Source organism: Pseudonaja textilis, chromosome 5 (assembly GCF_049901715.1).
Source record: "Pseudonaja textilis isolate UNSWEBS1 chromosome 5, rPseTex1.2, whole genome shotgun sequence".
Lineage (NCBI taxonomy): Eukaryota > Metazoa > Chordata > Lepidosauria > Squamata > Elapidae > Pseudonaja > Pseudonaja textilis.
The window spans coordinates 53,140,430-53,168,065 of NC_141994.1; the positions used below are offsets into that span (position 1 = coordinate 53,140,430).

Consider the following 27,636-nt stretch of genomic DNA (forward strand, 5'->3'; position numbering starts at 1 on the left):
TGCATATATATTTTAATACTGTTGTAAACTGCTTAGCTAGGCACTTGTACATTCATAAATATATAATTCAGAATAGATTTGAATGCTTCGATCTCTGGCTGCCAGGTAGAAATTAAAAATGGATGCCGCCTTTTCCATTTACAGTGCTTTTGCACAATACAATACATTCTTTCTGTCACAAAGGAGGCCTGGAACTGGTGTGTAGCCCTATTCTGTGTATAGTAATAAGTTCACCAGCTCCTGAATTAAATTTTCTCTCTGGGATAATAGCACAAATCTATAGAGCCTGTTTGGGTCACTTATTATTTGTTTATTTGTACACACACACAATAGCCACCAAAAAGCACTTCCACTATGTTTGAGTTCAGTTATTGCACTAATAGTTGTCTGAATTTGGCTTCAGATATTGTGTGAATCCAACTATTATCATCTGTCAATCATATTTTATTCTTTAATGGGTTGTGAAACTCAGCCAACCATGGAATTTCCAACAAAACATGGCTAAACAAATAATTGTCTAAGAACCAGTTCTATTGTACTTTGAAAACAGATATGTGATAAGTCACTAGAAAGTTGAATTGTTAAGAGTTATGGAATTGATACAAGAAGTTACTTGTTCATCTAAAACACAACCAGTTGACGGGTTTCTATATTGTTGCCTTCATGTTCTACTGAGACTTCCTGAAGGCATTCCACTAACTTTGGAAGCAAGATGTTGGGCTAGAATCAAGGACTGGTGTACAAATAAATTCCAAGGACCAGCCTAGACCATACTGTTAGCCTGATCCTTCAAGAACATTTTCAAAACGTCATAACTTTCATTTCTGCTCCTTATTGGGTATCAAACCCATGAAAAACCAGAAGACTTTGTGGCAGACTCATGACATATGGATTATATCCATTTCTACCTATCATTTTATTTTTCTAGCTGCCTCTATAATTCTGTTTCTCAAAAGCAGAACAACAAAACTTTAATTGTTCCTAGGATGGGGGAACCAGTAATGAATTCTTTCAGGAAGGAGAAAATATTTTCATTTGCTGGAAAAATCAAAATGGCCCTTGAAATTAGCAGCAAATTGAATTATTTAGAGTTCCATTACAGATGACATTTCAGTCGAAATATTTCAAATATAATCTCAAACTGTAGTAGCTCCCAGAAGCTAAAATTAAATTTATCATTGCATTGCTAAAAGCATAACTGAAATGAGACAAATTCTCCCCCTCGATATACATATTTACTAAAATATTTGGTGGGAGGGAGAATGATCCTAAAATATACTATAGCATCTCTATAGGAAGTCCTCAACTTACAGTTTGACGGTTTAAAATTTCGGATAATGAAAGGTAAATATTATAGCAATAAAAACAACTGCGCCGGGGGACAAGTCAACTCCAAGGCAATATTTATTTCAATGGGCTTTCCTGGAATTTCTTTGCAAGCACAACAGAACAAGCTGCATTTGTTTCGCTGTGGTATCTGCCATACCTATCATTACATTTTCTAAAATCTTATGAGAAACATAAGCATTATGCAACACAAGCATTTCAGAGAAAGCAGCTATTTCTTTTAATGTTAACAGGAATGGGTGATTAAATGAAAGACGAAAAAAACAGTACAAAACATTGAAAAATTACAATCAATTTTTAGTAACCTCTTAGCAAGAGGTTCACAGTCAATATAAAAGCAACCAATAATCAAAGGGATCTGACAATGCCTTTTGGAACCCTTGTCTAAATTCCAAAAGCTACTGTTTGAATATATCATTCAAATAACCTTATTATTCTTAAGTAAATCGGTAATGTATTGTAGCATCAGCTTAGGAGCATTTGAGTGAACAATAGAAATGGGTTGGGTTTTTTAGTTAAAAAAGCTATCAAAAATACAGGAAACAAAGTGTTATTCAGACTGTTAACAACGAGCAGCATGCATTCTTGGGCAGAATTGCCCTATATCATCTAATTAATGCAGCATTAAATGGCATCAAAATTGTCCATAAGATTTGATTCTTCATCCATTTCATTTCATTTCAGAACTCCACTTGATTCACAGTTGCAGCTCTTTCAAGCTTTCGCGTTTCTACGTGATGGGATAATTCACTTGGCAACGAGTGATTTTTGCAGATAACTGATTAAAAGAAAAAAAATGCCATATACATAATAAATAGTATAGTACTTTCAGAATGTTAAAATACGTTCTATGACAAGAAGAAGAAAGGAGGAGAATCATCCTCAGATATGAAGTGATTAAGTAAACACTCATTGTACTAATATCAGGAAGCTGCATAGTGGAAACAGCATTACAGTTCTTATTTCTTGTATTACTTCTATTAACCAGAATCTCTATTGCTGAAAAATATGGCAAATAATAGTTAAATAAATAGATATAAAATTAATCAGCTAATAATCAGGTATAGGTCCGTTATAGGTAATCCTTGATTTATGACCATAAGTGAGCCCAAAATTTCTGTTGCTAAATGAGACATTGGTTAAGTGAATTTTGCCCTATTTTAGGAACTTTCTTGCCACAGTTGTTAAGTGAACCACTGCTGGTGTTAAGTGGTTCACACAATTGTTATGTGAATCAGGCTTCCCCAATGACTTTGCTTGTCAAATGATTGCAACAGGTGATCACATGACCTCAGAACACTGCAACGGTCATAAATATGAGTCAGAATCCCCGAGTCTGAATTTTGATCATGTGAGCATGAGGATGCTGCAATGGTCATAAGTCTGAAAAATGGTCATAAGTCTCTTGTTTCGGTGCCCTTGTAAATTTAAATAGTCACTAAATGAATTATTGTAAGTCAAGAAATACCTGTACAAATGAAACTGAAATAAGCCACAGAACCTCACGGTAACCTCATGCAAGGTGAAGGAATGTTTCTTGGACTGATCCCTTTAGAGTGGATAACATTCTGAATGTTTGCCAGTCCCAACTTTCTGTTTATAAGAAGGCACTTTTTCAGAAAGAAACCAAGTAATGCTCTTTAAAAAGGCTTGCTTAGAATATATAAATAGAGAAATCCAACATGGCATTTCCCTGAAACCTGAAGTAATGATTTAAGACAGAAGCTTGCTTCAAAGCTGGTAAGTGATTCCCAGATCTGGATGCTAACAGGAAACTAAAATTAAGAAGACATTTCTTGATTTATCGAGATTTGCCATCAAAGAAACTACGGAGGAGTTGTATGCACAAGCAAAAAAATATGTACATACATTAGCAACGTACCATCTGTTCCAAGCTCATAAAATGATGGGCTGACTCTCCCTTAGCACTTGTCTTCCAAAAGTGTTCTGCAGATTGTTCTCTCTGGTCAGGTTCCTATTTTGGAAAGAAATCAGACTGGTAGAAAGGTGATTAATGGCAAGGATGCTATGTGGACATGACTGTAAGCTAGTTATTTAGGGATGCACTCAGGAAGTTCTTAAATTCAGCAGGGTTGATTTACCATATTTTGACATAGCCTAAGACATTTTACAGTTTAAAAAAGTCTTCCCTTTATATGACAATGAAGTCCTAAAATTATCTAACTTCATTGTAGTTTGAACAGAGAAACTAACATAGAGTCAGCACTGGGTTACTTCATCTCTTCAAACTTGAAAACTTAAAAATACCTTCCTTTCTAAAGAATATGTCTTGTGATATGGGAAAGATCTGCAAACCACCCAACTCATTTAGTCTCATCCTGTCAAAAGACATCAGCTCTCTTCCACATGGTAAGAATTTCTAAACTACAAGAATTGGATACAGCGATCCAATAGAGCAGGGAAACTGTTCGTTATCCTTATATCTGACCTATAGTTAGATGAGGGTATATGGAAAGTATATCTTATGAATATAGGTGGAAGAGCAAAGAGCAAAGGATTAGACGGAAAGAGCAAAGGCCTGCATTTCTTCATTGCTGAAATGGGTGGTTCCCCTTGAATATTAACTTGAAAACGATGCTTTGCATTATGAATTCGACCCTTTTCTGTAACAGCTAAACAGGATTTTCTCTCTTTCTAATTTTATCCATATTCAGTTCTCTTACGTGTACTTGTGTGTTTTTGTGTGAGTGGTTTCTGCACTATATGTATGATTTTGGCTTGGGACAAGCAGATAATAGCTCAATTTAGATTAATTGGGATGCCATTTTTGTACAAGTATTCCATTTTGTTGAGGAGTAATTATTTCCCTTCCCTTCCCTTTTCTGTCTCCATTATCTTCTATCAGCCCATTACTTCAGAACCTGGATATAGGAGACACAAAGATACATATATGCACCAGAGGTGGCATTCAACAGGTTCTGACCAGTTCTGGAGAACCGGTAACGGAAATTTTGAGTAGTTTGGAATACCACCTCTGACTGGCCCTGCCCTCATCTATTCTCTGCCTCCCGAGTCCCAACTGATCAGCTGGGTCTTCTTTAGTTGCCCTGCACAGGAGAAAGGAGCTGGAAAGCAGGTTAGTGGGGTGGGGAGAGAATGGGGATTTTACAGTTTCCTTCCCCTGTCACGCCCACCAAGCCACGCCCACAGAACCGGTAGTAAAAAAAATTGAATCCCACCACTGATATGCTTATATCATATTATATATTATATGTCTCCATTTGTTAAGGTTGATTCTACAAATTGACATGTCGGAGAAGCATCACAAACAATTTTTGTTTTTATGTTTTTTATATACTGTTCCTCCTTGGGAAATTAGAGGTTAATATCAGAAACTCTTAGAAGTATGGCTCTGGAATAATTTGTATAAAAGTTCATTGCATTTATTTCTAAATGGCACTAAACTTTTAAAAAGCTTGGTAAAAGGTCTGAGTGGCTTATAAAGTATTAAACATTCCAAGTTTCTTAATTAATATTTTAAAGCCTTGAAACATTTCAAGGCATGTCTAATCTAAATATATATATTTTCAGATCCATAGAGACACTTGAGCTGAATCACCTAGGGATGCTACTAGAATTGATTTCAATTCTAAATTTAAGCTTTGCAGATGAATCAACAAAGTCCCTAAATCACTTCATGATTTGGTAAAGTGAAAATCAACGCAATGAAAATCTGATACCAGGTAAAGATAACTTCATACAAATTACAGCAGGCTTTTACTGCTTTCAAATTTCATTGTATTGATAGCCCTAACTGATAGGAAATATCAAATTCTAATGAGACAGATGCTCAGCCTATGCCGAAGATGTCAGACTGAAGATCGGTTTCATGTTCAGAGCAATACTTTCAGAACTCCTATATTTTGAGGAGGTCAAGGTGATTCTTGCTATCAGATCATATGGCTCACTCGGGGCTCTCAATCTATGGCCTGTTTTCTCAAGAAAGATTTAAAATCACAGACTAACAACCTGATGACTATGGCTTATGACTCTAAAGGTGATTTCCCTCACTTAGCATAGTGAATATAGTGGAAATTAACTTGACTGTTTGCATCTCTAGAGAGCCGTGGTGGTGCAATGGTTAGAATAGAGTACTGCAGGCTAATTCTGCCGACTGCCCGCAGTTCAATACAGACCAGCTCAAGGTTGATTCAGCTCTCCTTCCTTCTTTCCGTGGTCAGTAAAATGAGGGTCCAGATTGTTTGGGGCAATGTGCTGATTCTGTAAACCACTTAGAGAGGGTTGTAGAGCACTATAAAGTGGCATGTAAGTCTAAGTGCTATTGCTATGGCTATCTTGCTCTGCCTAAACTTCATGGAGTGGCTGCCATTTAATCTGAAAACATTTTAAAGTTTCAAATAAAGTGTCTCTCCTAAGTATAATGATAAATGTTAGAAACTGGAAGTACTGAAAAACAATGGTTAAAAAAATACCTTTAGGTGCTGTTTTTGTCTGGCTGGAAATCTTGGCTTCTGCAGCCGGTAAGCCAACATAAACACCTCCATAATCTCTTAATGAAAAAGACAAGAAAATCATGACTGGATGCCACAGTAAAAGTATAACCTTACGCACGGCAAAATGTTTAATCTTTCTTGGACCGTGTGTTACATTATTTAGTATAACTGCTTTCTCAAAAGTGGAATTTGGACAGGATAAAATTATTCTGCCCATTACTCATACTACTCTTTAAGTATTACGGATACATTAAAAATTATAACCCAATGGTAACCTTTGGAGGGACACTTGGGATATACTTATTGTGAGGGATATTTAAGTAAGAGGCACCAGGTGTGTGTCTGGTTAAGATTTCTAATTAGTCAAAGCACGTCACATACATAATGCAATCTACAGCAACTATGAGGCTAGCATTTGGAAGACTCCATTTTAGAGCATTTTTGCATTTTCCCCACAAAAAGTGAACAGGCTAAAATGAATGGGATAACTCCACACATTTACTCTCAGCCACACACACACACACACACACACACACACACACACACATATATATCAATGGGTAATAAACCACATTTATGTATTCATATGTTCAGATTTACATAACTTCTCATATGAATGTATTACAAAGAAACATACTAATGCACCCAGGTTAAAAGACCACGCTTGAAGTCAGTTGCATAGAAACAAAATGGAGGGGCATTGTGACTCCCCGCCGCCAAAGTCTTTGCAACAATTTTATTAATTGTTGCAATTTATCTCTCCTAACATTTTCCTGCCATGTTCACAATACAAAATTGTTGAAGACTTCTGCATCTTATCTCTGATCCATCCAGAAGAGGACTTTTGGGGAGAAAATGGTGAACTAAAGTTGTAAAATGCAATCACATAACCATGGGATGCTACAAGTGGCATAAATGCAGCCCATTGTCAAGTATCTAGTCTGATCATGTGATTGCAGGGCGATAACAGCTGTCAGAACTTTAAATCCATGTCATAAATTGGTTGATCCATTGTAACAAAGTATGTTTCTTTGTAATATATTCATATGAGAAATCAGTAGCATTTCGGATATTGGCATCCAAATATAGTTAAACCAGTCATAAGTCAAAGGCTGCCTGCATTGTGTTTATTGGTTTACAAGAAAAATTAAAATACTTCATTAAAATACCAGATTTCTTAATCTGTGGTGATTACAATCTCTATGCTGTAATATGTCAGCATAAGACTACCTGTATGTAATACTTTCTGTCTCAGTAAATTTAATTGAATAACCTTGCATACCTTTCAATATTTTGTTCTTTATATCAGTCCATGTTGTTTTATTCCTTATATAAAATGACACGGATATCTGGCTGAACCACATAATATAAATTTTAAACCCGGTATGACTTTGATGAAAATGATCACACTTTTATGACAGGGCTACTAGAGCTGCATTGCAAAAATTCAACAAAACAGTGGTCACCTATATTTTTTCTATCCAGATCTGGTACCTTAATATCTGAATCAGCCTAAATATTTGAAACAAGCATTTAACTATATTTGGATGCCAATATCCGCAATGCCACTGACTTCGATAATCTGGGCACACAGACACCATGTGTGGAACATTCCTGTAATAAACTTAATATCATTATGAAGCTATAATGAAGCTATTTCCCAAGGACAGACTACAAGACAATAAAGTGACAGGTTTTCTTAGTTAAAATCTGAGCTCCTATTGGACAAACAAATATGAAGCTGTTGGATTGGGGTTTATAAAACACATTTTGAATAATTTTCTTGACTTCTTTCTTATGACATAGCAGCCTACTTTTGATCCATGCAATTTCAGTCCAGTTCCTTGTCAACACACCTCCTTTTGTCATCTTCTGACACCGATTCATCTGCTCTGCAATTAACAGAAAGAAACAAGGAAGAGTGCTTATTTTATTTAATCCATGTGTATACTGTAAACAATACTGTAAAATAAAGATATATCGTGCATCTGATACCAAAAGTCATCTGAACATTTTATGATAGCCATTTAAAGTTAGAGCATTGCAAATTAAAAAGCATTATAAGATTAAAATATTTTACAATTTAAGTTTTGAATTTAAAAGTTAATACATTTGAATAGTTTGAAAGTAGTGTTTAAAAGTCCAACTTGGACCAGGTCCCAACTCTCCTATACCTACACTTCTCTTCAGGAAAGTACACATGAACACTGCCATTTGAAACAGAGATCCAGATCCTGCAGAGCAGGGGTGTCAAACTCAAGACCGGCGGGGTGCAGTATCTTAAGGCCCACCAGTTCTACCTACTATTTCCTCCTCTGTCAAGAAGCAGCTGAACATCTACTCGTATCAAGTAGGTTCAGGAAAGCAACAGTAAATGGGAAGCTTCTTGAGAATTCAGTGTTAATCAGTCCAGGCTCCAATAAAATAGCAGAGAAGTTATCTAAAAGGGCCTTCTCTAGTCTATCTCACTAACTCCTATTGCTTCCTACAATATCTTCATCTTCTCTTCTGTCTATTGTCTCGTTTCTTTCTTCCACTACATAGCATTTTACTATTTCTACATCTAGAGCATGAAGATCACGAGATAGTACAATTTTCTACACACTGGAGTCTTAGCACTGCTCCGTGCCAATTCGCAACCAAGGCAGCTTCCTTGATTTACCTCACTGTGCAGTTTAGAGTTAATGGGATTTGGGCTAGTTAGTTAGGAATTGTGAGCTGTCCCCTTAAGGGAATGCATCATAGTAAACGTAGTTAAGGTATCCTGGGAAATGTAGTCCTTGTCATGTGGTCACATCTGTAATCCTGATTGGTCACTAAATTGACTCTTGTTGGGTTGGGGTAGGTTCCCTCTCTCTTGCCTGAACACAGCCTCGTGGTAGCAGCTCTACCCCCTGCCTCTACGACTATGGGATAGAAAGATTAATATAATTTACACGATGATTTCAACTATGCAAAGAATTGGACATTAGATGCATCTTGACATAACTGTGAGTCACCTTGAGGATACCTAATATAATCCAATAAAAGAAACTTTGTATGGAAGAATTTGTAGAGTTATTCTATCTGTCTTTATATTCAGCAAGTGAATCATAAGACAGAATACTCACAGAAAGTCAATAAAAAGAGTTGGAATGAGCATCTCCTTTTATTAAGAGCAAGAAGATGGGAAATTCCACAATAAAGAGTCACAGTTGGAATGTGTAAATTTATATTAGAAATTTTAAAATATGCCTAACAGGGATATTCGTCTAACAGTGTTTTGCAATCTCAGCAAGATGTCTGGACTTCAACTCCCAGAATTCCCCATGTTGCCTGGGGAATTCTGGAAGTTGATATCCACACATTTTAAAATGGCCAAGTTTGAAAAACACTGCTCTAACAGTACTGTTCTAAACTGCAGCCTCCCAAGCACAAAATAGCAGAAAGTAAATGCAACCAATAGTAACAATAATGAAGCAAAGTGTGAAATTTCACAGTTAGGATAAAGCTTGTTTATTTTGGAGAAAACAGCAAAAATGTTTCTACTGTGGTACTATGGAATGATTAAAGAAAAGAAAAAATAAAGAAAATAAAACATTTCATATCACTTAAATGCATCACATGTGACCATTTTAGACAAAATTAATGCTGCAAAGAAATTGGGGATGCCAATTTCTTTTTATTCTGCCTGGTAAAAAGAAATAAACTAAAACTAGGAAACAATAAGAATTTGCAAAACAAAAAATCATGGAAGAAATTACTTTGCAAAAACATGATAATAATCATACAGTACCTTGACTACAACATATATTGAATAAACACTGTATTTAAAGAAACCATGAAAAAAGTTCTTTTTATAAACAGTCTGATTCAAAGCACTTAGCAAATTAGTAGAATAATATATCTTAAAATACAGAGTTTTCTGTATTTCTTGGCATTATTTTAGTGGTCATCTGGATTTTTGCATCCCAAATTTAAAACCTTATAATGTCATTTATTTGATTTATGAGGTTGTCAACATTTATTTAAGAGGGCAAGGAATTTTAACTTGTAATAAATAACACATTGCAAATCCTACCCCATGTTCACTGACAGTCAGCCAACACCAATTGGCATCAGAATTTCAATTAACATTCACCAAGGAAAGCTGAGTTGTATCATATAGGTACAGAGAGAAAGTGGCCTTAATTTCTAACTTTTTTCCTGGATTTATGAGATTTATGATAGTTTTTTTTTAAATTAAAAAAGATGAAACTTTTGTGGAAAGGAGCAAGCAGGTGTGTGCTGAGAAAAAAGGACAAAAAGCTGAATTATTTCCAGCCTCTGATTAAAATGGAGTTTCCAAGAAATAATTTGAACAGAGATGGTATTTATTTTAAGGGTCCTATATTATATATTAGATAAGACCTACTGTATATTAAGTTTGTTTTTATTTTTTATTTTCTGACCAATTATCTCTGCCCAATCTACAGGAATCCTTAAAGTCCTCTGTTTTGACTTCCATCTCAAGCTATGTCCAATATCATAGCAGACCAGCGCCATCTTGTGGTCTACTGAAATACTGAATTGTGTTTATTTTCGCAATTTTCTTTTAAAATGTCCCAAAAGTCTGTGTTTTTTAATGTATAATTGTAACCAATACTTTTTTGATTTTAATAAGCAAAGTTTAAAAATTATTTCTTTATACAGTATATTTATTTTATTAGAAAAATAAATACCTTAATCCATGGAACCCTAATCCATGGAGCTCTGGGCAGCAAACAGTTTTCAAATTTTATCTTTCCTCCATTCCAAATAAAGTTTGATTTTGTTTATTTCTGCTGAGATTACTCTGTCTCTCAAGGAGGAGGAGAAGGGCTGGACTTCTAGTTACCTGATTCTAAACCATACATCTAAGAATTTATAGCATGTAAAGTATTTCATTTTTCCATGTTTATATTTTCAATAAACACAGCAATTCAAGTTATGGGAGCACTCTCTCATTCTTAAACCAGGGTTAAGGGGAGGATATCAGGTGATGCACCCTGTCAAAGATAGATAGAGGATAGCAGTACCTACCAACTAGTTACACCAAGACGTTATCTGCGGCTAGAGTGCAAAAGCTCAGAAGGTTTCAAGAGGAGAAAGTTACCCTTCTACTCTATAAGCTCAGATACATAAGTCTTTAACAACAACAACAACGGATTCCTCAGTGACATCTCCTTCACTACATTTTTTCTTGAGAAATCCTTACCTATTGAATTGTCATTGGCTGAGCAGCTCTGATTAGCTTCTGGCTACAAAATGGTCATAAATTCTTAGATATGTTACTTGAGCACTTTGCATTTTCCCTTGGCTTCACATAGATATTCTGAAAATGATATTTCTAAGGCACTCATGACTACTATTATAATTGGATTCACAAGCTTTGTAATTTCATTTCTGACTAATTGTCCCCAACTAAACAAAACCCATTGCTTCATCATCATCCAATTATTGTAATACCTGTTCTACCAATATGACAATCTTAAGAGAAAGTGTGCAGTTATTATTATTTGTTCATTATGAGACTGGTTTGCTAAATAAGCCACAACTGATTGGGTTAACACAACATATTAAACGATGACTTATATAACGCAAAACCTGGGTTCATAGATCACACTAAGACAAAAACAAAAAATCACATTATGGTTGGCATGAACAAATAAAGACTAGATTCCTAAAACATCTTATGTCAGGGGTGTCCAACCTTGGCAGATTTTAAGACTTGTGGACTACAGATCGTAAAGTTGCTAAGGTTGGACACTCCTGGTCTAAACTATCAGTAAGCAACCCACATTTCAAGTTAGGAGGAGTTTGTAGTAGTACTGGTATATACATGCTAACATGCTAAGCCATGCAACATGGTTTTGTAATGTGCTGTGCCATTTGGCATACTAAGTTTTACAAACATAGTAATTATAGTTTGTTTTGGTGCCTTCAAATCAGTTTCTGATTCTGGTGATTACCTGAACTTGTCCTTGCAGTTTTCTTGATAAGTTTTTTCAGAAATAGTTTACCATTGCCTCCCTCATAGGCCTAAGAGAGTGTGACTGGCCAAAGTCACCCAACTGGCTTTGTGCCTTAAGGGTGCACTACCGAACAGCCTTTTTTGCTCAATAAACCGTGGCTAAACAAGGTAGAGCTTAATGTGATCCAATTGACAATCTGCTCAAACTACTTAGAAGCTATCTTGATCTTGTTATGTATTCTGTAATACCTAGAAAACATAACACAAAATAGAAAAAAATGTATTAAAATATATACTTACATTACTTTGGATGTTGCTGTAGTACCTGGAATGAAAAAAAAGTGTGAAAACATGTTTGTGAACGTAGAAGTTACACTTTGCCCTCCATATATCTGACCAACAGTATTTATGGGAAGCCTAAAATGAACCCAAGAACTGTGACTTCCAATGTTCTGTAAATCTCCCTCGTGTTTTCTACCTCTACTTTCTTTTGTTAGATTCAGGATAATTTAATCAGGAAACCCTGTGAATACATCTAGACCAAAATTCACAAAACCTTTTCTCACCTTGCTACTTATTTGCCCACAATTTGATTCATGCAAATCATTCAGGTAAATCATTGCCTACCAAAGCAAAATATTTGTTTGTTCCAGCTGGGTATGGAGCAGGAACTTTGTACAGGAGGGAAAACACGATTAGGACATCAAGGTAAAAATAATCAGGATGGTAAAAATAATCACACTGATGCACCCATTTTGTTCATAAACCAGATTGATGGCCCTTAAGATACCTCACAGCCTCAGCCTGAAACAGACAATACCATAGAAATGTTCTGCGTTAAGAACTGCACCTGCACAAAATCTCTTTTAGTACTTCCAGTAGCTGACTGAAAGTGTTAGAAGAGGCTTTTATCCATGCCCAGAATAAAGTATAAAAGCTTTTCTGGTTACTAAGTGCTGGCTTGAGCTGTGAGGCCATGAAAAGCAAACGGACGTGCAATTTTGCTTCATGTTTTATTTGTTTTTTTCCCCAAGGACTGGACACACAATAACATAGCAGATATGTACTCAGTGCTTTACAGGGTACACCTTCTCCAACAACAGGCTATAGAACAAAATGACTCTAGTTATTGCCAAGCTCCAGGCAAGACCAGGATATGCTACCCACCATAGAGTGTGCTCCTGGCAATCATCTTGCCTCCATGTAATAGCTGCCAATCTCCAGACGTTGCTTCCACTTCCCAGTTTGCTTGCCATTTTCTGATCTCCCTTTTTTCTACACACCTACCCACACTCTGTCTTAATCTTTGTTTTTGTAAGCTAAGGGCCTGGGTGGAGTGAGGCTGCCTCTGAACATCAGCACATCCTTGAAAATGCCAGGGTGTGGCTCGAATAGTCAGGTAGCTGAATACTGTTTGTGAGTAAGGTTGTGAGTAAAGTATTGAGTGAATGAATGAATGCACAAGGAAAGTAGGGTGGGAAGCATTTCTGCCCAGCTGCAGCGGCTTTTCCCAAGCACAAACTGCAATAACTACAATCCCTGCTCCACTTCCTCACCCATGAGGATGACACATTGCTTCATGGAACTACTTAATATGGGTGATTCAGTCAAATCACTGTGAAATTGCATCACTCCTTCAAAGCCTTGCACAGCTTTACCAGTGAGTAAATTAGGGGTTTATGACTTAATGGACTGTGTGAGGCTAACGACAGTGGCTCATTTAACAAATCAAGGTTAAAACATTCTATTGGCTTTTACAGATAAGAAAATAAGCACGCCTTCATGGCTTGTTTAGGCCAATTTTTAGTTCGTTTGTTAATATGCTGTCAGGCGCAAATAACCAGCATTCATTGCATTTAAAGCACCAAATAATTTATTACTGCGACTTATACACAAGAATCTAGTCAATTAAAAGTCAATTCTAAACTGACACAAGATAAAGATCAATGGAATTCATAGGGAGCGGAATTTGGTCTCTTGTGGCAATACAATGACTCCAAACTTATAGCGCAATTAACTCCGCCCTTCAGCTCTGCCTGCTCTGCTACATATGCTTTTGTAAATTGATTAGTGTACACAGGTGTTCAGAGGAGTAATTAGAAAATTCAAAATGGTGACCATGCATCACCCACTTCTTACAAGTGCCACATTTGCAATGTGCATAAAAGAAGCAGGATTTTGATTACTCATTTTAACTTTTTTTTAACTTCCCCACAGCTGCTCTTGTTAAAATGAGTTATATAAAAAGCAACAGTAGCTAGAAAGAAGTCAGGAAGCTACAAACAAATCATTTACTCGTGCTCGCATACCATTGTAATTGAGCAACAAACAATAATACCATTCTGTGCTTGATTGCCTTAAAGCAACTTATGGTTTGTTCAACGACTACAGTTTGCACATCATTACACTTTAAATGGGTTGTTCTCATCTTTTCGGTGGAGGACAGTTTGGAGTTGTGGCTGCTTTGGAAAGACACTGTCTATTTTGGAATGGCCATCACTGTGAGTACCTCACCTGATTGGTAAACCCAGACTTACCTGTTAAGATACTTTTTCAAACAGCTGTTCCCCAAAACAGGAGAATTCAGGTAAGACTTGGTATATACAGTAACACAAATCTATAGTATCTATTCTGTGCTCTGCTTACAGTAACTCATGTTCTTGTAACCTCTAGGCTAGACCTCTGTAATATATTCCACATGGGGCTGCCCCTGAATTTGGAAATTTCAACTAATTCAGAATGTGGCTGCATGCGTAATAAATGGTGCCACATATACAGAACATGTAACACCACTTCTGCATGAGCTACATTGGTTAGCAGTATATTTCTGGGTACAATTTAAGTTACTGGTTTCCTTAAAGTCCTGGCTTGAGCCTGGGGTACGTGAAGGCTCAGCTTTTTTCCAAGAGTCTCTCTACCCATCCAACTAGGTGAAGCATAATAAGCATGCTGTAGAACCTGCCTGCTAATGGAGACCAGAAGACAAGATTTTTCTGCAGTGATTTCTGCTCTATGGAATATCCTCCCTTTGGAGATCAAAACGACCCCAATCCTGCTAGCCTTTCATAAGGTCCTAAAAACTTGGCTATGTTCCCTTGCCTGGGATTCTGAGTGCATCAAGGATCCTGTTTCCTGACTGTATTGCTAGGTGGCCATGGTTCCTGTGTGCATTTAATCTCGTTAGTATTTTTATTGTTTTTAAATGTTTTTAGCATTTTTAATCGCCTTTTTTAAAAATTGTAAGCCGCTCACTCATTGACTGAGATGGGCGGCTATAGAAATTGAATAAATAAATAAATACTGAGTCATCAAAATGTTTATTCTAAAATAATCATACCTAATTTGTCACCAGAAATGCACTTTATCCTTTTCCAAATGGAAATCCATAGAAAAACCATTTAAAAGACCATAAAGCTGTAATGAGAGCCAGTTTAATGTAATGGTTAAAGCACCAGGTCAGAAACAGGGAGACTGTGAATTCTAATCCTGCCTTGGTCACAAAGCCACCTGGGTGACCTTGGGCCAGTCACTCTCTCTCAGCCCTAGAAAGGAGGCAATGGCAAATCACATCTGAAAAACCTTGCCACAAAAACTGCATGGACTTGTCTGGCCAGTCTCTGAGAATCAATCACAACTGAACAGAAGAAGTAAAAAAGTAAAAACTATAATAGGTACATCAAAACAGACTAATTTCAAAGTATACTAAATCTGCTTCATTAGTGTGCAACAATAGATGTATTCATCTGAACACCTGTATTACACAACCATTATCTCTTTTTTTGAGTTATGTCTTTTCTCTTCAATATTTTCTAGCAGGAGGTCTAATCGAGTTCTCAAACTATTAATGGCATGGAAGAAACATAATAGTTTGTTCCTTGAGCCATAAAATTGATTGTTCTTTGCAATATAATTGCACTTAGAATATCTTAGAATAGCTTCATAATGATATTTTTGCTGGGAATGATTAAAGGGGACTACCCTGTTAAAGTAAAATATTTGACCATCCATTTATTAGCTGCGGCACGTATCTCACTAGCACAATATTGGAAAAACCCAAATGTACCACTGATACAGGTTGTTATTCAGAAAACATATGAATGTGCCCAACTGGAGAGGCTTATGCTTAAAATTAATGTGAAGGAGGATACAGATTATTACCGGATATGGGACAAATGGCATAAGTGGGTAGACAATAAAAGGGGAAACATATAAATGAACCTAAGATACAAATTATATCTAGTGATTCATAATATATTAAGTACAATTAAAGGTTTTTAATTTTCTTTTCTTTGTTAGTACTATTATTAGTATTAGCTATTTATAATATTTTTGTGTTTATTAGTTAAAAATATGAATGTATTAGTAATAGAAGAGTGGTTATAATCCAACGTGAAAATAAACGGAGTATATTGTGAATTATTTAGTATTTAGGATGTGATAAGGTGTGAATATGTGACTAGTACTAGCCAATATTGATTTTTAGGACTCACCAAATTCGACAACAAATGTAAAAAACTATGTGTTATTACTGTTTCTGTATTTTTGAAATTGTACGTTTTTAAATTTGTAAACAAAATTGTTTTTAAAACTTAAAAAAAGGAAGAAACATAATAGTTTGTTCCTTGAGCCATAAAATAGATTGTTCTCTGCAATATAATTGCACTTAGAATATCATTATATTGATTAATGAGATTCTTGAAATGCCCCAAATTACAGATGTTTTATGACTTCATCTATTAGAAAGAATGGAAAAGTTTAAAGGGTGTAAAAGTAGCAAGTATTTTGCACAGGGCTCTACTTATTCTCCTTCCTAAGTAGACATGAGGAGATATGTTTAAAATTGCACTTTGCATTCAACATTTCATAATCCAATAGTCCTCCACCACTTCTGAGTATTGACACATGAAGTCTGAAATAAATGCATTCAAAACGGTCTCTTTTGTGGAAGAAGGGAATGGATATAACTTAAATGTGTAAAGAACACTAAAAATCTTAATATTTATTTTCACCATTACTTTTTAAAATGCCAACTTAAAACATATTCCCTTAGATTATAGTACAGGAAACATTTTTAAGATGAATGCATACAACGAAGAATATTAAAAGTATTAAAAAGTAGAGCTTAGAGTAGTATATGAAAATCTCAAATTATGTTAACTGAATAAGCTGTATACTTAAGTCCCAAGGATGAAAAAACATATAGTATATTGCGAGGAATAAGCTATGCTGATTTCAGGTAAGACTTATTTCTGAGCCAGCCACAACACTGGGATAGAAATCATACTGTAATCATTTACAAAGCAAGAGTGATAACTATACTTGACAGTACAATTAAAATAATTGAATACTTTGTCTTAGGCACAAATAACTAGCCATATAAACAACTGATCTTAACAATGAGGAACAGTAGCACAATTCAACACGAACTGTCACCAGGACATAAATTTCTGCAGTCATTGGATAGTTCTTGGGTTGATTATAGCACCATACACATGAATCCTTTTATATCCTCAGATCATAATTCAACAAACTGGGGTTGTCCTTTTGCAGTTTCTCAGAATTACTTCACGCGATGCTTGAGTGCCAAACACTGGTGACGTTTTTGGTTTAAGCCACACATCCCGAAGCTTAATTGCCCCTAGATTTAAACCATCACCATTATGGACATAAACTAAAGTACCCTCAAGGACAAAACTGTGGTCATAGTCCTTGACTTATTACCACAATTGTGCCCAAAATCTCTGTTGCTAAATGAGACAGTTGTTAAATGAGTTTCACTCTATTTTACAATCTTTATCGCCACAATTGTTTAAGTGAATCACTGCAGTTGTTAAGTTAGTAACACACCTGGTAAATTAATCTGGAGTTCCCATGAACTTTGCTTGTTAGAAAGTCACAAAAGCTGAACACATAACTCCAAGACATTGCAACTGTCATAAATATGAACCAGTTGCCAGGCATCTGAATTTTGATCATATGACCCATTGGAATGCTGCAACAATCGTTAAGCGTGAAATAGAAGACACGGGTCACCCTTTTTCTGTGCTGTTGTAACTTTAAATGGTCACTAAGTGATGGTTGTTAAGCTGAGGACTACCTATAGGCTGTTAAAACATTCATGAAGGAATGGTCAGCTACTTCTACCCTGCCCTTTTACATTTTGTAGGAAATTAGCAGCCACCACTCTCCTAGAAGAATGAAATATTTTGAGAAATAATTAAAAACTCAGGATAATATGTTTCCCCTAAAAGAGAAATAAAAAAAAATCTTAAGAGAGAAATAAAAATCTTAAGAGAGACAGAAACTCAAAGCCCCAGCTCCCTGCCCTCAGATACTAAGATGAGGCCAGCTTTCAGAAATGCAGATTTGGTAATCCAATATTCCCTGCAGTAAAATCTGAACAAAGGTAGGGCTAGCCCTCAGCCACAATAGGAATTGCCAAACAAGCCCCTTCATTGCATCAGCCCAAACTTCAACCCAACTTAGCTCAGACAAACTCCTAGGAATTGTATATGACCCTGGGAATCTGACAACAGCCAATAGAATACATGTTCTTGCATAGGAACAGGAAGCTCAAGTTCAAAGCCCAAGAGAAGGTATAAAAAAATCTTCACTCTCAACTTCATATGGTCAGCTACCCTGAACCCATATGGTTCTGCTTCATCATTAAACCATCTTTCCAATCAGCCTCCATGTTTCCATTGCCTTTCTCCTGGTCCGGAACTGAAACAGATGGATATTTCTTCCCACAATTTCAAATATAACAAACAAAGTGGTTACTACCAGTGGTGGGATTCAGGCAATTCGCACCACTTCGGGAGAACTGGTTGTTAAGTTTCTGAGTAGTTTGGTGAACTGATTGTTATAAGAAATCATTAGGGCAGAGAACTGGTTGTTAAATTATTTGAATCCCACCCACCACTGGTTGAATATCACTACTGGGTAAAGCTTAAGGCAGTGGTTCTCAAGCTGTGGCCCACAGACCCCTGGGGGGCTGCAATGGTATCACAGGGGGTCCACGAAGGTTGAAGAAAAGTTATGATTTAAATCTTAAGTCTGTGCCACAAAAAGTATTCCATCCAGGGTGCCCATCCGTGGTGAAAGAAAGGCTGAGAATTACTGGCTTAAGGAATTCTAGCTGGGAAATTTAAATAAAAGGCATGTGACAGGAAAACCACGTTAAGTCTAATTTGATTTTTGCTGTTCATCATTTTCTGGCCAAAAGAGGTGTGATGATTGATGATGATGATGATGATGATGATGATGATGATTTGCAAAAGCAGCAAACCCTATTTTATAGATCAGCCACTCCACCGGCAAATGTTATCTGACAAAGTACGCCCCTGTTCTTTTGTTATACCTCCCCAAAATAACTTTGAGGATTTTCCTGGATTTGGGAATGGGGAGGTATAGCAAAACAAAAAACAAAACAAAAAAACTGGGGCGTTCTTGCCGGCAAATGTTATCTGACCAAGAAGGCCCCCAGTTCTTTTGCTATACCCCCCACAAGTTTCTTTTTGCCTCTCCAAAGCTGCTAAAGAACTTTCTTTTCAGTTCTAGAAGTGCGCGCGCGCGCTTTTCTTTCTCCTCGCCAGGCGCAAAAGAAAAACAGCAGCTTCTAGAACAGCTTCCTCCTCCAATCGTTTTTTTTTCCCCTTTTCTTTTTTTATCCCTTTCCTTCGACTCTATTTCTTGACCCGCGACTCTCCTGTCCTTGCCCCCCACCCCACCCCACTCCACTCCGGAGTCTTCCAGCTTTCCCCCCCACTCCTGTTTTGCGTGCGCCTTTCCGGCACCGCGTTATTCCGCGCTCACCTTTGCTGCCAGCGCTGGCCGAGTTCCCACAGCCCATCGCTGGCAACTCCGGGCCGGTTCCCTCGCTGGGGCGCGCTTCGAGTGAAGCCCCCGAGGATGACTCCACTCCACCCCTCCCGAAACAGCCTGGAATGATAAAACGATCCGCTTCGTGCTGCTGCGGCGACGGGAGTGAGGTGGGGGGAAAGGCGAGGAGATGGTGGCAGAAGTCGCTGGACGAGCGAGTGAAGAATCCGCGCCGAGGGGACCACCTCTCTTTTCTCTCGATCCGTCGTCTTGGCAACAACAGAAGCCAATCAGCGTTGCCTTCATCTTTTAAGGATGTTTTCCTACTGGCCTAGCAGACATGAGCGGGGTTTCGAATGGAGAAGGAATGAGGTGCTATTAAAAAACTCAAGATTGGACCAGCTGATTCATAGAGAAGCCCACTAGCATAGCCATCAATGAAGATTATTGCTTTCTCTCCTTGCAATCCTCTGTTAACAACTATTCAGTGTTACACTGCCTTTGAAATTTGCCATTTTTTATTTATCTATTTATTTTACACCCCTCATCATCATTATGTATGCTTCTTATTTTCTTTGCAACAGCTACTCTGGGAGTGGGCCGGACTGAGAAGAGTGACTGGCCCAAAGCCACCTAACTGGCTTTCATGCCTAAGAATTATGCCAGTGAGGAATATGTGGAAGGACACATTCTTTATATATCTATCTGATACTGTTATCTATATCTAATTTGAGGAGACACAAGTACTTCCAAGAAGGCTTAAAATATATCAACAATCATTAATGAAATAATAATGCCAGATTCTCTACTAATAGAAACCAGATTGCCATTCTCCTTTATAGTGTTCAAGAGGATGGTGAAAATCAAGCTGTTCTGGACAGTGTTCTAATCAGTTTTGACCATTGTTATACTTTATATTTCCTTTTTAATCTGTATTTGTTTTTTCTTAATTAATTTTAGTCCTATTTTAATAGGTACTGTGGATATTTTCATGTTTTTATATCTTTTAACTAAACTGTTCTAAATTATTGTGGCTGAAGCAACTATGGAGCATTCCCTCAGCTCCTGGTCTATTTAAGTGTCCTTTCACAAGGACACTGTAAAGACCATTGCTTTACAGTGTCCTTGTGAAAAGCAACCATACAAAATACAGCTTGGGTGATCTCACATCTTCTCTTTTTCCAGAGAAGGTTGAAGGAGCCGATTGACTGGTTGGCTCTCTGTTCTTGGCCGCAATCATTGGTTCTACTTTAGATGGAGCCATCTTTTATCCATCATTCTTTTTTGGATTTTTAGTATCTCTGTGTGAATGTGCAAATAAATAAATTTCTTTGTGTCTTTCTGGAATAATTTCTATGAAACAGTTCAAAGTCAATAGAGTTTGAAGAGACTTTGGTGCAGTATATATGCTGTAAGACCAGTTTAATAAACATAATTAGCTTTCATTGAAAAATTCCCCAGAAATATATATTTTGATAAGATAACATAACAACATATTTATGTATAAATCTATTTACTTCATTTTATATTAATTTATATCCTCCTCCTCCCTTGAGTGTTGGGAAATCTACTTGTTTCTCAGTTAATATAATATCTCAAAACGTTTGTACTTGGCAATCAATTTCTTGCAAAATACTGAATAGTTACAGAGGGGAAAAAGACAATGTAGGTGTGATGGCATCAGGCAAATGCCATTACTTATACATTTATATCAGACATTGTGACATAAGTATACAGTGATGGCTACTGCTGAGTCTGTGAAGTATATATTGTTATTTTGGTGCCATTGGTATGTGTGCAAACTCCACTGTGCATAATTTTGAGTAGGCAGAGGAAAAGATGAGAACAAGAGAAAGTGACAGCTTCAGCTGTTGTTTCTGAGTGATGCAGAAGAAAGTCAGTTGCAGTTAGAAACAAAATCACAGAGCAGGTAACATTTGATCTGATGTATTAATATTATTTCTTAAATATACTTTTGAATAGTGAAACTCTGCAAGCTATGCATGCTTTGTGTTTAATGGGATTTACTGTCAAATAGATAGCAGTCTGAGTAATGAACATTGGCTAGGTTCACTCATCATTCATTGTAATGATGAGTGAACTATATAACCATAGTTATTGAACAAGCCATTGAATCTGATTAATACGTAATGAGACAATCATCCATTCTTTTTAAATTCAACATTTCATTGTCTCTCTTTGCCATGTTAAAGTTTAGTCTTTTGTTCACATTATAATACTGAGACCACTTCATGCCTTCTAAATGTGTCTTTGTTTATAGTTAAAGAGTTGAGATACTGTGAGAGGAATCTAGGTATCTTAGTGCGCCACCACTTAAGTATGAGCCAGCAGTGTGCTGCATCTGCCAAAGCAGCCAATGCAATCCTAGACTACATCAACATAGGGATAGTGTTCAGATAACTAGAAGGGATTGTATTGCTTTACACTGTGTTGGTGAGGCCACATTTGGAATATTGTGTCCACTTCTGGGCACAAATGTTAATTACTCATTAAAAAATGCTGAGATTCTGGAAAGTGTGCAAAAAAGAGCAACAAAGATGATAGAGAATCTGGAGGTTAAATCGTATGAGAACAGTTGAAGGAACTAGATGTATTTAGCCTATGAAAGAGAAGGATTGGGCGGACATGACAGCTGTCTTCAAGTACTTGAGGGGCTGATACAAAGAAAAGGGGACTGACTTATTCTTTAAGGCAGTAGAGGCTAGAAAAAGAAATAATAGGTGGAAGCTTGTTAAAGAGAGATGTAATCTAGAAGTAAGGAGAAATTTTGTGATAGTGAGAGCAACTGATCAATGATAGCTTGCTTCCTAAGGTTTTGGGGTACTCCATCACTGGCGATTTTCAAAAATAGATTGGACAATCATTTGACTGGCATAAGGCTACTGCCTTGAGCAGTGGGTTCAACTAGAAGAACTCTAAGAACGCTTCCTGCCCTGTAATTTTATGATATTTGTTAATTAATGGGACTCTGGATTTTTTGTTGACACCTGGATTAGAGATGTTGTTAATGGATTTGCTATAGTTAAGAATTGAAATTTGGAACCAAACTCTGTCAAGGACCTTGGAGTTCTCATCTCTAATGATTTAAGTGCTAGAGCCCACTGTAACTACATAGCTAAAAAGGCATTAAGAGTTGTTAACCTAATCTTATGTAGCTTTTTCTCTGGTAATATCACACTACTAACGAGAGCATACAAAACATTTGCTAGACCAATACTTGAATACAGCTCATCAGTCTGGAACCCGCATTACATATCTGATATTAATACAGTGGAGAAAGTCCAAAAATATTTCACAAGAAGAGTTCTCCATTCCTCTACTAGTTGCAGAATACCTTATGCCACCAGACTTGAAATTCTAGACCTAGAAAACCTAGAACTACGTTGCCTTCGGTCCGATCTAAGTATAGTATATAAAATTATACATTGCAATGTCCTACCTGTCAATGAATACTTCAGCTTCAACCATAACAATACAAGAGCACACAATAGATACAAACTCAAGGTAAACCGCACCAAACATGATTGCAGGAAATACAACTTTAGTAACAGAGTAGTAAATGTCTGGAATACTCTACCTGACTCTGTGGTTTCTTCCCCAAACCCCAAAAACTTTAATCTTAGACTGTCTACTATTGACCTCACCCCTTTCCTAAGAGGTCTATAGGGGGTGTGTATAAGCGCACCAATGTGCCTACCGTCCCTGTCCTATTGTTTTTATTTTTCTTTTATTTCTCTTATATGTATCCATTTCATGTATCCGTAACTATGTTTATACTTATACCTGTTATAATTGCTTGACTAAATAAATAAATAAATAAATAAATAATAAAACTATACTTGTGATGAGAGGTTGCTTTCTTAGTAGGGATTCTATTTTTTCTTTCTTCTTACACTTTTTACTCTACTTTTTTGTTTTATTTTTTAGTTTTTAAAGAGATTAAAGTTTTTAGTATTTACTGTTGCTGCAACTTTTAATATACTTATTTTAAAAAATAGGTACTGACAGAGAAGCATAAAAGCCTGGTTCCAGTGCTCCGTATGGTATAGCACCTGGTTTCTTTTCACAGTCCTCCATAATAGCAGGCTCTTAGAAAAATAAATCATAAGTCATTGGTAATCATTGATTTTATTTAGCAGTACAGCTTATCCTCCTGAAAGGATGACAGTGTTATTGTGCAATTTCAAATGTGTAAAGTGTCAAGCTTGTTTTCCACTCTTAAGCGTTCAAAGCTGAAATCTTTTCTTTAAGCGATTCTATTTGGAGTGCTTACTGGGGCTGATGGGCACCTAGCTGGTTGCAAACTGCTTCCCTCAGCTTGAGGTGCCAACTTATAAGGAGTTACTTAACAGAACAGAGGAGGCAGAGTTAGCTGTTATTTAAGCTGTTACCATTACAAGTTGCAGTACACAACCAGAGGCACCCCTGCAGTTCCTCATGAGAATCATATTTTCTCCCATTTTATAAATGCAAATAGTAAAACGTTAAAATTTCAAAGATAATAAGGAACAAAATCAATATATCTTTAGAATAGAAACACTTACATGGGAATAGATATATAGGTAGTCCTCAACTTGCAACCGCAATTGAGCCCAAAATTTTCATTGCTAAGCTAGGCAGTTGTTCAGTGAATTTTATGGGTTTTTTTTGCTACATTTGTTAAGTGAATCACTACAGTTGTTAAGCAAAACTAGCTTCCTCCATTGTAGTTGCTTTTTAGAAGCCAGCTAGGAAGGTTAAAAATGGTATCATGCGATCCTGAGCAGAGCAACTATTATAAATATGTGCCCAATTGCCAGGTGTCCACATTTTAACCACATGACCATGCAGATGCTGCAAGTGTGAGAACTGGTCATAAGTCATTTTTTTCAATGCCATTGTACCTCCAAATGGTCATTAAACAAATAGTTGTAAATCAAGGATTGCCTGTAATTTTTTTAATCAATCCATCAGAATAGAGCTAGAAGGGACTTCTAGGTCCAACCCTCTGCTCAAGCAGGAGAACCTATACCAATCGCTTCTTAAAAACCTCCAGTGATGAAGCACCTACAACATCTGACGGCAACCTGTTCCACTGGTTAATTGTCCTCACTGTTAGGAAATTTCTCCTTAGTTCTTCTCTTCTTGATTAGTTTCCACCTATTGTTTCTTATCCTGCCTACAGGTGCTCTGGCAAACAAGTTAACTCCCTCTTCTTTGTGGCAACCTCTAAAATACTGAAATATTGCTATCATGTCACCCCTAGTCCTTCTTTTCTCTAATCTAGCCAAACCCAAAACCTGCAACCATTCATGTTTTAGTCTCTAAATCTTTAATCATATTAGATGTCTTTTTTGCACTTTTCCCCACAGTGTCAACAACTTTTTTATAATGTGGTGACCAAAACTGGATGTGGTATTCCAGGTGTGGCCTTACTAAGGCTTTATAAAGTAGTACTAATACTTCACATGATTTTGATACTATTCCTCTGTTTATACAGCCAAGGCTGGTATTAGCTTTTTTGGCTGCTGCTACACAGCTGGCTCATATTTAAGTGATGATTTTTTTTTTTTGAAATCATTTTTATGGTAAATTAAAAAATAATATTTTTTTTATTTAATAGTTTTTTAAAAGAACCTCGTGAAAATGATACCTCAGAGAAAAGCACATGCAAACCTCTGTATAATTAACAATTACATCAGTGGCTTTTTCAAATTACAATGCTTGCTTTTTGCACTGAGGAAAAAGCCAATGGAGGTAAATAAGATCATACAGCAGCTTTTTCCCATTGCAAGTAGGAAGTGATCACAGATGAATTTTTCAGAACTTTTCTGTGACTTTGAAAACAGTCAAAAATATTTGGGGGGGGGGCATCATTTCGTCTACTGCATTATTTCAAATAGCTAAAGCAAAATGCACAAAACAAATGTATTGTTTACTTTTACACTAACCCCACTTGCTGGATTAATATAATCACTTGCAGTTATGGTTCTGAATGCAGCTAGATTGTTCTTCTTTGTATGGCATGGCAAAATTTCAAGGAATGTGTGAAGAACTTTGGCCTTAGTTCAGAACAAGCTTGTGGCTGTTTGCTTTGGTTCTTCCCACCAGAAGACAAGGCTAACAGAATATAGACCATCAGTGGATTATTTAATGCAGGTCTAAGAGTTTGGAGTGAGGGAGTGATGGGAATTTTTTTTTCATTTTTTGATCATGTCATCAGCAAGACTGAGTGTTGTTGGTCACAAAAACCAGCCAATTTGGTAGGGTTTCTCAGCCTTCCATCCTTCCGAGGTGGGTAAAATGAGGAGCCAAATTGTTGGAGGCAATATGGTGACTCTGTAAACTGCTTTGAGAGGGCTGTAAAGCACTATAAAGCGGTATATAAATCTAAGTGCTTTTGCTATTTCCCCCAAGTTTCCAGAATATTTCCTATATTTATGCTGATCTATGACCTTAATGAAGATTTGATTTATTTCCTATACCTTTTTACCTTGTTTTTTTTTCTCAACTGCAAGGGTTTTTTCACAGATTTTCTAAAAATGGCTGTCACTCTCCAAGTAAAGGTGATGCTAAAGATTACAGTAGTACTTTTATTTATTCTTGTGTTGACCTTTTAAATCACTCAAAAACTGCCATTCTAGTGTATTGTTCAATTTAAATACATGTCTTGTGCTTACAAATCATTTTAAAAACCAACCATATAGTAAATATAATCATTAAGTGCAGTGAACTGCATGATGATCATCATCTGTAGTTAACAATAGCAATAAATACAGAAACTCTAATAATAGACCAGGAAATCTTTCAAGGGCTCATTTTAGGAAACATAATGTATGCAGTTCACTAAACAGCAGACGCAGCTAAGGAATATCACCACCATCACAGGGCCAGGAAGGAACAAAAGAATCAGCATTTTAAGAAAATCTCTAAACTCTGCAAAACTGCAGAGGATATTTAAAGAGGGAGCAATCCTCCTTCTACTAATCCCATGAACACTGAGTATGCTTAACTGGGGGTGGGGGGGAAACTTGAACTGCAGTATGCTGAAAAAAAGGGCCTGGCTGCTTAACAACTTGGCTGGGGGACCTTCCATACTCTAATGTTTGGTTATAATCCTCCCTTGTTTGCACTTTGCGTCTCGGCTCTTTGCCTTAAGGTTGTGAGTAACCAGGGTGGAATGCACACAGAAGAGTTAATGAGGAAGATCCTCAATGCCACACTTCCTGCTGCTCTCCATTTCTCGTCCTGCCAGAAACAGGAACTAGGAGGAGTCCTAGACGAGGCGTTTGCCCTGCCTGTGGACCGGGGCTGGGCATGCAACAGGCGGGAGTACAACCTGTTTAACGCACCCCTGGGTTCCTGGGTTGCGCCGCTGGTCCCTTTCTCCCCTTGTTTTAGTGTGAAAGAAAGGGAAAAAAGGGAGGCTCCGGAGGAAAAACGCCGGATTCCGCAGGCTGTTTGCTCGCGCGTTCGGTCTCCTGGACGAAGCGACCCAGGCAGCGTCCAAATCCGACGCGTCAGCAAGAACGTCTGGCCAGCGCTCTCGCTGCGAAGCGAGCCTTACGCGATTCCCGACCGCCTCTCTCCAGCGCCTGGCAATGCCCGCCGTAGACAAACTTCGCCTAGAAGACGCTCTGCAAGATAGTCCGCAGGTATCCGATCCCGGACCAGGCTTGAGTCCACCTGATCTGCGGTTTGGGAAGGGATGGCGCAGCAGATGCCGTGCAAAAGCTACCTGCCATCCGGGCGAGGGCCAGGGCCAGGGCCAGGGCGGAGAGGGGTAAAAGGAGAGAAAGGTTGGCGGTAGTGATCGAGAAGACGCGGTTTAGCTGAGCTGTCTTTATAGGATGGAGCAAATCTGAGACTGATTTTATCCTTTCGCAACAAGCATAGGAAAATTACGTTCTGCAAAGACTGCAGTCTTTCCAACTATTATTCAAATGATACTGTCGCGCCTTCTTCCTTCTGTTCTATTTTCCTCCCTTTTGTGGCACCAAGAGAATAACAATATTATTTACA

At 37.2% G+C, this 27,636-nt stretch overlaps 1 protein-coding gene and 1 long non-coding RNA gene across 3 annotated transcripts in view; one reads left to right on the forward strand and one right to left on the reverse strand.

Moving 5' to 3' along the window:
- Positions 1 to 1,386: 1,386 nt before the first annotated feature.
- LOC148125654 (uncharacterized) lies at positions 1,387 to 11,850 on the reverse strand. Its single transcript, XR_015743909.1, has 5 exons — positions 11,792 to 11,850; positions 7,637 to 7,714; positions 5,802 to 5,878; positions 3,230 to 3,322; positions 1,387 to 2,125 (listed from the first exon to the last, which is right to left on the reverse strand). It is a non-coding gene; the product is annotated as an uncharacterized LOC148125654 (long non-coding RNA).
- A 15,030-nt stretch (positions 11,851 to 26,880) lies between these two features.
- Positions 26,881 to 27,636, forward strand: part of APPL2 (adaptor protein, phosphotyrosine interacting with PH domain and leucine zipper 2) — a 32,893-nt gene continuing 32,137 nt past the window's right edge. The window contains exon 1 of one of the 2 annotated variants that reach the window (XM_026695152.2): positions 26,881 to 27,269. In XM_026695152.2, coding sequence (XP_026550937.1) covers positions 27,216 to 27,269 — 54 coding nt within the window. In that variant the 5' untranslated portion in view covers positions 26,881 to 27,215. The remainder of the gene's footprint in view (positions 27,270 to 27,636) is intronic. The other variant, XM_087934883.1, reaches the window with a different exon arrangement.